At 37.8% G+C, this 10,730-nt stretch overlaps 1 protein-coding gene across 1 annotated transcript in view; it reads right to left on the reverse strand.

The window, feature by feature from the left end:
- Positions 1-9,048, reverse strand: part of LOC106874903 (transmembrane protein 64) — a 49,831-nt gene extending 40,783 nt beyond the window's left edge. Inside the window, exon 1 of the mRNA XM_089349450.1 lies at positions 7,885-9,048. Within this exon, the coding sequence (XP_089205576.1) occupies positions 7,885-8,541 (657 nt within the window). The 5' untranslated portion in view covers positions 8,542-9,048. The remainder of the gene's footprint in view (positions 1-7,884) is intronic.
- Between the last annotated feature and the right edge of the window lie 1,682 nt (positions 9,049-10,730).

Below are 10,730 nucleotides of genomic sequence, written 5' to 3' on the forward strand. Positions count from 1 at the left end.
AGTTACAGAGGGTAGTCTGGACAGCAATGATAGTTTTAAGATAAAGGGTGATAGATTTGTACCTGGGTATAATACGAGGTGTGGTTGACATGTTAGTAGAAGGTGTCAAGTGGGATTCAAGTTGGACTGAAGTTTCTGAACATTGTCATAGAGGAATGGTTTAGCAGATTTTACAAAATTCTTGTATTGTGAGCTTTTCCTGTTTGCAGTAGTTTTGGTGAAGGAAAGGAAGAAGGATAACCTTACTTTGATCTACATGAGTTTGTCAGTTAATAAGTCAGTGCATGCAACATAGTCCTCAGACTCTTGGACTCGTTATGAACTAAGGGACTAATGAACATTTATGTACCAACTGATATGTGTGTGTGTATATGCGCGCGCACGTGTGTGTGCATGTATAAGTGTGCATGAATGTTTGTGTGTATATATATGCAGAGGGAGGTGCAATGGCCCAGTGGTTAGGGCAGCGGACTCGCGGTCATAGGATCGCGGTTTTGATTCCCAGATCGGGCGTTGTGTGTATTTATTGAGCGAAAACACCAAAAGCTCCACGAGGCTCTGGCAGTGGGTGGTGGAAAACCCTGTTGTACTCTTTCTCTCACTCTTTCTTCCTGTTTCTGTTGTGCCTGTAATTCAAAAGGTCAGCCTTGTCACACTGTGTCATGCTGAATATCTCCGAGAACTACGTTAAGGGTACACGTGTCTGTGGAGTGCTCAGCCACTTGCACGTTAATTTCACGAGCAGGCTGTTCCGTTGATCGGATCAACTGGAACCCTCAACGTTGTAAGCGATGGAGTGCCAACAACAGGATATATGCACATATGGTGCCAAATGATAAAGAAGCTCACTTCACAATCAGGAGGCTCTGTGTTGAATCTCACTAATGGCATCTTATTGTGTTGTATTACACATGAGGATTGAGTCTCTTTCCTATGTAGCAGCAGAGTTACATTGAGAAGTAGAATTTCCTGTTGTAAATGACAGATGAGGGTTCCATAACATCTGGCTTAACAACTGCCCAAATAATTTGTTTATAGTGATCAAATGTATGTGCTGGACATAAGCTCACTCTCTCCATCAAATCAATATTGCCTGAACAGGTGCATGATGTGTCACATGTCAGATGTCAAAGTGATTGCAGAGCAACATGAAATGAAGGGTCTTGCAAAGAACACAATGCACCATCAGGTCCTGCAATTGAAACAACAATCTTGCAATGATGAGTGCAACACCCTAACCACTAGGCTATGCCCCTTCACACCCTGAGAGGTAACAAACAATAACATTATGCAAGGGAAAGTGCAACTAGAGGTGGCACATCAAAAGACCCGGTTATATTCACAGTGAGCTAGCTCAAAATATTTACATATGAACTACATTAAATACATCAAGAACCAGATGGTACTATTAAACTATGTGGAGCCACCTACTCAAAAGAAAATATTGATATAAACACTAAAGGTGTTTTCATATTCACACACACAAACACATATGTATACATGTATGTGTGTATATGTGTGTGCGTGTGTACATACACATACATACATACATCATCATCATCATTGTTTAACGTCCGCTTTCCATGCTGGCATGGGTGGGACAGTTTGACTGAGGACTGGCAAACTAGAAGGCTGTATCAGGCTCCAATCTAATCTGGCAAGGTTTCTACAGCTGGATGCCCTTCCTAACACCAACCATGCCGAGAGTGTAGTGGGTGCTTTTTAAGTACCACCAGCACGAGGGCCAATCAAGTGGTACTGGCATTGACCATGCTCGAATGGTGCTTTTTACGTGCTGTCAGCATGGGAGCCAGTCAGGTGGCACTGGCAACAACCATGCTCAAATGGCGCATTCTACGTGTCACCAGCACAAGACCAGTCAGCAGCACTGGCATTGACAACGCTCAAATGGTGCTTTTTACATGCCACGGGCAAATATCTTTTATTTGATTCAGTGATTAGACTGCAGCCACGAATCACTTTTAGTTGAATAAATTGATTCCAGTACTTATTTTTTTAAAGACTGGTACTTATTCTATCAGTACCTTTTGTTGAATCACTAAGTTATGGGAACATAAACACACTAACACCAGTTGTCAAGCAATGGTAGGGAACAAATACAGACACAAAGACACACACAAATATATGTGTGTGTGTGTATATATATATATCATCATCATCATCGTTTAACGTCCGCTTTCCATGCTAGCATGGGTTGGACGATTTGACTGAGGACTGGTGAAACCGGATGGCAACACCAGGCTCCAGTCTGATTTGGCAGAGTTTCTACAGCTGGATGCCCTTCCTAACGCCAACCACTCAGAGAGTGTAGTGGGTGCTTTTACGTATATATATATATATATATATATATATATATACACACACACACACACATGATGGGCTTCTTTTCAGTTTCCATCAACCAAATCCACTCCCAAGGCTTTGGTTGGCCTAAGATTATAGTAGAAGGCACGAGCCCAAGGTTCCATGCAATGGGACCGAACCTGGAACCACGTAGTTGGGAAGCAAACTTCTCATCGCACAGACACTCTTTCATGTGCGTGTGTAGACATATATACATAAAAGTAAATGGATCCTCTGTCACTTATAACAGAGAATATTCAATCACAGTATTAGCATGTAAGTAGCTGAGTACTCTAAAACATGTGTACCCTTAATGTAATGGATAGAATCAATGTGACACAGGATAGAATCAATGTGACACAGGATAGAATCAATGTGACCCTAGCTGGTCCTTCGAATTAGAGCCATTGTCCATTCAACAAGCTCCCACATAGATTCCATGTACCCAAGGTTTCACTCATAAAGAAAAAAATGCCATTAGTGAGATTCAACACAGAACCTCCTGATTGTGAAGTGAGCTTCTTAACCATTTGGCACCATAGACACACACACAATGTATGTACGTATGTACGTACGTACATACATACATCACTGTTTATGTGGAAATTATGTGTGCTTGTTAGTATTCTTCAGGTTTTCACATCAATGGCTCAGATCTCATCAAGCATCCAATCAAGCAGCCCAAATGCTTGAGTACTGGCACTGCAAACACATTGTGGGCCACTGTTTTATTGAATGCAGAGAGTTCTGAGGTCCAAATTTTCTTTATTCGGCTGTAACATTCTTTAATGATATCCTTTTTGTTACAGGTGCCACTGTAAGATATATTTTCACCCACCCCTAGATACCTGTAACATTCCTCATCAGATACAGGGGAAACAGTCAAATCATGAAGATGTTACTAGTCTGGCTTATAGTCTTCCCCCTTTTCACAATTATATAACAGCATTTATCCTACCAAACTCCAATCTTACATCCTTTGAGAATGTTGTAATTAGGTCAAGGCTCTTTTTCATCACATGCATATTCTTTGCATAAAGTTTCAAGTCATCCACAAAGAAACAGTAATTTTGGTATTTCTGTTTTCTTATGAACCAGTGAAATATCCTTCAGATTTCCTTAACATGAATGACAAGGGGTTTACAGAAAGTATAAACAATATCACAGAGAGGTTGTCTCCTTGGAATAGGCCCTTGCGATATTGCATTCTATCGGTGAGAATGCATTCACTCTTTGTGTTTAATTTCAAGATGGTGGTCCACGATGAAGTCAGGTCAGCTATGGCTTTGACTATTCTCTCTGGAACTTTAACAAGTTGAAGGGCTTCTAGCATCCATGAGTGGGGAACAGAGTCAGAAGTGTTCTTGTAGTCTAGCGACATTGAAACTAGGTTCCTCCTATGCTCTCACACCTCTGACATCGCAGTTTTGTTGATTAACAATTGCTCAGCACATCCCCAGACCCCACTTCTTCCCAGCTGCTTGTTCTGCTGTGATAATGTTATTGATTTCACAATGGTCATGTATGTATGTGTGTGTCTTTGTGTGTGTGTGTGTGTCTATTTATCTGCCTGTCTGTCTTACAACTTTATTGAAATATGACCACTTCTGTGTAGTACTGGTTTCAATCATCTTAAAAACTGAAGAAAATAGTAGTGGATTCTCTATAGAAGATCATATAACCTCTAGCCTAAGCTATAGAAATTACATTACTGCAGTTAAAAATGACATTGCTAAACATTAAGATTTCATTAGTCATTTAACTGCAAATCTAAGAAGTTGGCACTCAGCACATGGAAGATGGGCATCTACCAGAGTCTATATGGCTTCAGAGAGAGCTGAAGGACAGGACATTTGTAGACTAACCAAGACCTTTGACACTGTCAGTTATGAATGGCTTTGGAAGATCATGGGTAAGTTTGGCTGCCTGGACAAATTCATCAGTATGGTGCAACTGATGGCGTGTTTGCTTGGATGCTGGACAATGGAGATTCTTCTGATGCATTCCCGGTCACTAACAGAGTCAAGCAGGGTTGTATACTCACACCTACACTGTTCAGCATGATGTTGGATGCCTTCTGCAACAACAGAACCAGCATGAAGATCAAATTCAAGACTGATGGCAGACTCTTCAACCTGGGGAGGCAATAGACCAACAAAGTGGAAGAGGACTCAGTACATGACTTCCTGTTTGTAGACGACAGTCCGCTCAACACTGCCACAGAGGTCCAGATATATACATATATATACATACATACACACATTCTTTCTATTTTATTGATGTGTGGGAAAAACAAAGGGAGAGAGACTCCTGAGGGATGATTTCATGGTTTGTTGACTGCTCCTTAGATAAGACATACCCAGGTTCATTCTTCAATCACTATGTAAAGCAGGCATAAAATAGGCTAGCACCAAAGTGGATTGTCTAATTTGCATACTTGTAATTTTGACATTTCATCACTAGTTTATGTTCAATACAGTGTAGACTGATAACTGTGGAAGACATAAACAGAAATGAATCTAAATATTGGTTTCAAATTTTGGTACAAGACCAGTAAGTTAATTCCATTGATCCGCCCTAGTGCTCAAGTGGTACTTATTTTATTGACCCCAAAAGGATAAAAGGCAAAGTCAACCTCAGCGGTATTTGAACTCAGAACAAAGAGGCAGCCAAAATGCCGTTAAGCATTTAGTGTGCTAACAGTTCTACCAGCTCACCACTTTAATAAATCTAAATATTAAAAAGATTCACTGTGGGTGTAATATAAATGTAAGTACCTTCTTTCTTTATTATTGATGGAATAAAGGAGGAACCATCTTGGCTATTTCATCACAGTGAGCTTTTGTAATATCTAAATTTCTTTCATGAGACATTAACCCTTTCATTATCAACCTGGCTGAAACTGACTCTTGCTCTGAATACAAATGTCTTGTTTTCATAAGTTTTGAATTAAAATCTTCCACCAAACCTTAGTCACAATTTATGTTCCTAACACTAGCTGAATGATAACTGAGTTATTTTACTAAATTCTTTGTTATATTTAAAGTAATTCAAAGAAACACAGAGCATCTCAAAATAAATACAGTAATGAAAGGGTTAACTTAAGACAAGCTGTCAAAAGCACAAGCAAGCAAATCAGACTATCTTTTAATGTGCTACTCAATATATATGTGGTGTGTTATGGTGTGGAGAAACGTGTGAAGAGATGGGAGGCTGGATGTATATTTGAAGGTTTAAAACAGTGGTTTTTCAACAGGGGTTCATATGGCTGATAAGGGTGCATATAAAATTTTGTTGTTAAAATTCATCAGCAATTAATTAGTCATATTTCTACAATAAATTATTTTAAATATAATACCTAATAATATTTAACTACACAAATATAGGATTTTTTAAACATTGAATGGCTATGAGGGTCCTGTAAAGTAAGACAGGAATCAAAGGGATCCATAGGCAGAAAATGGTTGAGAACGACTTGTTTAACCGACAAAGCGCTGGGATTTGTACTTACATAGCTTGGGCTGCTGAGCACATTTTATGAAAATGAGACTGCCATGCACACATAAAAAACAAAAAAATAGTTAAAATATCTTCTTAGTATACAATAGTAGTAAGTTTTACATCATCTGAAAAGTCATTAGTTGAACTATTAGTCCTCTTGCATTATGGGGGTTATCGGAGCGTTTGAATGACATTAGACCCCACCAAACGCCCATAAATTAAATGCATCTATCTGGGCCACGATCGTGGTCTGTCGACCTGTGCCTGACGGCCATGATCGTGGCCCGTCGTGCTTTGTGTGTTAAAGTCAGATGGTGTGTTTCAATGTGTCTGTAAGTGTGCGCACATAGGAAGTGAGTAGTTATATCCACGTGCCAGTTTATGTGGGTGTATAGATGCATGGAGATAGTGTTATGTAGTGAGGTGTGTATAAGTGTAGTGCAATATGGAGTGAATGTAGAAGGACGAAATGCAATGTAGTAGGGTGGAGTTCGATTATCTTGACTAAACTATTTAATTCCGAAGGTGTGGAGGAGCAACTGAAGCAGAAAATAACACGTACATACATACACAGACATATATGTAAGTAGGCGAACATGTGTGCACATACATCGAAATATAATATAAACACTTGATAAGATTTATTCTAAACATTTACACGGTAATTTCGCATGTTTCAGATACCGAAAAAAAAAAGCCAGAAGAATTATTTTCGGTGAATTAAGTTTGAATGAAGTCAAATAGTCATCCAAAATTTTCTATTAATCTATCAGTATATTTGTTTTACATGTGTATGTGTGTGTGACTTGATTTATGATACAACTAGAAAGATTAATAAAGTTTCTGAATTTGAAAGCAAAATTAGATCCTGCCATCACCACCACCTTCGCCTCTCCCACAATTAGGGAAAACAAAAACTAATTATGTTCTAAATGAGTCATTAAAGTACATCGGGTCTTGAATGATTATGCTGTTGAACTGTCAATGTTTCCCTTTCAAAATGATTTTCTTCTCAATTACCAAAGCTATGAATGCATGTGTGTGTGTGAAGAATGAGAGGGCGAGTCGGGTATTTCAATGTGGAATATTTATGTAATTAAATTGAAGAATAGTTAGTTTATATATAATTGAAAAAAGGATTCCGATACTATGTATGTGTATGCCACTTTGAAGGAAGAACCCATTAAGGTAAACTTAAATGTTCGCTCGACCTGTTAGAAAGAGCAGCTAAATTTTCATCAAATCTCTTCAACTCTCAATAAAGGAAAGACACTCTATCTACAATTCAAAGACATCTAAAATGTCTTTGACCATAGGATGTTCTATCAAGGTTGGCCTGGGTTAAACGAGGACACGTCGAGCCAGTGTAGGGGGCTCGACCTGCTAATTCGAACCAAATTTCACACAGTTCATATCCTAGTATCTTAAATAAGGAAAGAACACAGACACTGCATGTATGCATACCCCTAAAAGAGAGGAGATAGACTTTGATCCCGAATCTATATAACAGGGGTTGAGCATCAACAACACCAGCTTGACTGGCATTCTTTCGTTAGAAGCGGCACAAAAGAAGGCCTGAAAGGCATTCTTAACAGTTCTCTTTAACTTCAGTTCATAAATATCCTCAAATAAAACTCACATAGCATATCAGACACAATTACATTTAAGTTTTAGAATAAATAGTTCAACACTTTAACTAAAGAACATACACCCACCGCTCGATGATCGATCCCTATTAGACGACGAATGTTGATACTATTTGTGCGACAGGATTGAAGTATACTATACTAACTTATGTACTGCTGACACCTCACTACCTGAAATAAATAAATTCGAAAGAAACAACAAAACATTATTCTAACATCGAGGTATATATATATATGAATAACAAAACAGATCCCGGGTGAAGGTCTTCATATTGACCCATATCTTATTGTTTTTTTTTACCCATCAAAGAAATATAAACAATAAGTTTCGGGTGGAATGCAAACAGGAAATACAAATTAAAGTTTCACTTACCCCAAACAGACCATTTTGCAAACCAAATGGAATTGGTGTGAGCCTAGCCAAAGCGATGACTTTGTATCCCTGGGGGCCTTCCACAACTTTAATGACAGCCTCTAGTTTTTTACTGTAAAATCTCACGGTTATACATCGACAGCAGGTCCTCAAAACTAAATAAGCAGTTGATACACCGACAGCCCCACATGTAAGTACAACAAAGATGCCACGAAGGAAACCGTATACGTAACCTGTGGTTAACAACAGTAGAAAGTATCCCCAGGCAATGGGGAAGCTAACAAGTGTGTACATACATAGAAAGGCTAAGTAACTGACAATTGCATCTGTATGTTCTAGCCATAACAACATGTCTTTAACATAACTCTTGAAAAATATCAGCAGCAAACAGATTATTGAAATAACTGTCAATGAAACGATGGACATATGACCACAATTTGTGGCCGAAGGGTCGCTGTAAAAACTATCTTCAAGAACTGACTGTCCACTATTGAGATTTAGGGAATGACGTGGAGAAGACGCTCCAGAAGAAGCAGAGGTGTTTGTCATCAATGAAGATTTACAAGGTGTTAGATTTTGCATCTTCGACATGTCCGAGCTCCCAGGCTGCTGAGAAAAGAAAACTTTTTCCAGCGAAGATAAATCTCCGAATATCATTTATATAAAGTTGTGTGTAAGCGACTATAGATAAGTTCAAAGTCCCTTTAAACATATAACTTTAAATGAAAGAAAACAAAACAAAAAAACGGTCACTTGAAATTCATTGTTAACAATGGGTGTTCAATGGAAACCGTAATGTTTAGGAAATAAATAAACAAATAAATAAATCACAATTATTCATTCATTAACTTGATGTCCATAAACTTTCCTCTGAAGTATATTCATGCTGGCATCAGTTTGTTAAAGACAAAAAGTAAGTTTTCTAACATGTTCATGTTTACAGCGTTTTTATATAAACTCCCAGATTTTCACAACCGTTGATGTGGCTTGACACTTGATTTACTGTGTTAATGTGTGTATTTGAAAATAATAAAGGTTCATCGCGTGATCCATATCAACAATACGTCTGTATAACATTTGTTGCTACCGACCTCATTCGGCGATTCGCTTCTTTCAGTTCCCTGGGCATTTGGATATCGCTTCGATGACAGGCAAAACTAATGTATCTTGTTATGATGCATCGTCATTACTTTTGCCTGTCATTACAGTTACGTGTGACGTAACGAGTTATTTCCCTTAGTAAGCAGAATTTTTACCAATTCTGTTTCTCATCATAATAGTGTAACTAAGCAACATATCCACTGAGAATTTTATTTAACTCTTTGCCAATCTCACACACCACATAATGTTTTATGAGTTAGATTGAAATGTTTGCGTATATTGAGAATATTTTTTTAATGCACTCTAACATATGAATTATACATTTTTCATCCCAAATATATTTCTCAAATACAAAAGCCGAAATAAGTTTCTGAAATTGAAAGAGAAAAGAAAACTTTTGCTAAAAAAAAAAAGGCAGATTTAATAAATATAATGATTATATCATATTAAAGTGATATTTTCCATTTAAACTAAGATATTTTACCAATGTGTGAAAAACAATTGTTAATATATGTAGATTAAATTGTAAAAAATAAATTTTAATTGTAAAAATAATACAACAAAGGATCAAAGTGTTAATTATTTAATATTGAAACAAATCATGCAAAAAGTATCATTATTTATTTATTTATATCTTGGATTATTTTGTTTAACCTTTTCCTTGAGATTTTTATGATTATATGCTGCGGTAATTATTTTGAAACAGCAATGGTCTTAAATTCAAATTTGTTATAATCTTTTCCTGGAATTTTGCCTTCAGACCTTGTTCTAGTCCAGCATTTCTAAAAAGAAGTTGCTGCGAGGACTGAAAAATGAGCAGACAATGTTTAACAAAATTAAGGTGGTTTTAATCATTTGAACCTTGTTCAAACAACATGGTGAAAAAAGATGGTTATATGGATGTAAACTCTCTTTTGTCTTCTCATTAATAAAGAGAATGTAGTAGACTGGAATCACTAATATTGACGGTGGGGAAGGGGTATTTTTCAGCTTGAGACCCACTAACCTTGTGGATAAGAGCATTGTTAACTCTAGTTTAGGAATAAATGTTTATAGTTTCATTCCACTCTGATATTATGGATACATCTTGGGCCTTACAAAGGCAATGACCAAGACCTTTGGTATTATGTCATCTTTGTGAAGAAGACCCATCAAGCTGAGCAAAATCGCAGTTGTAACAGATACCAGTGTCATGCAAATGGTACCCGTACCAGTGGCATGTAAAAACACCCATTACACTCTCGGAGCAGTTGGTGTTTTCTTCCACATTTGAAGTGACCATGCCACTCAATACATTGCACATGACCCATTGCCTCATTACCATAAGCTTGCTGAAGCATACTCAATGCCTCTGTAGCAGACTTTCCAAGCGTAACACAAAATTTCACATTGGCTTCTTGTTCATGTCCATGACAAAATCACAGCCTATAGCATACATGTAATCACAAAAGCACAAATTTCACATCTTGCGAAGTAAACACAGCAATGTCACTTGGCTTACTGCCTCATGAAGGGTCACCCTTAGCTCTCACTGCACACACAACTGTATGCTGCCATCTCTCTTTACTCTTTTTGCTCTTTCACTTGTTTCAGTCATTTGACTCTGGCCATGCTGGAGCACCGCCTTTAGTCGAGCAAATCAACCCCAGGACTTATTCTTTGTAAGCCAAGTACTTATTCTATCGGTCTCTTTTGCCAAACCGTAGGGGACAAACAGACACACAGACACACACACAAACACACAC

The sequence above is a fragment of the Octopus bimaculoides genome, chromosome 1 (genome assembly GCF_046866305.1).
Source record: "Octopus bimaculoides isolate indiv1 chromosome 1, ASM4686630v1, whole genome shotgun sequence".
Lineage (NCBI taxonomy): Eukaryota > Metazoa > Mollusca > Cephalopoda > Octopoda > Octopodidae > Octopus > Octopus bimaculoides.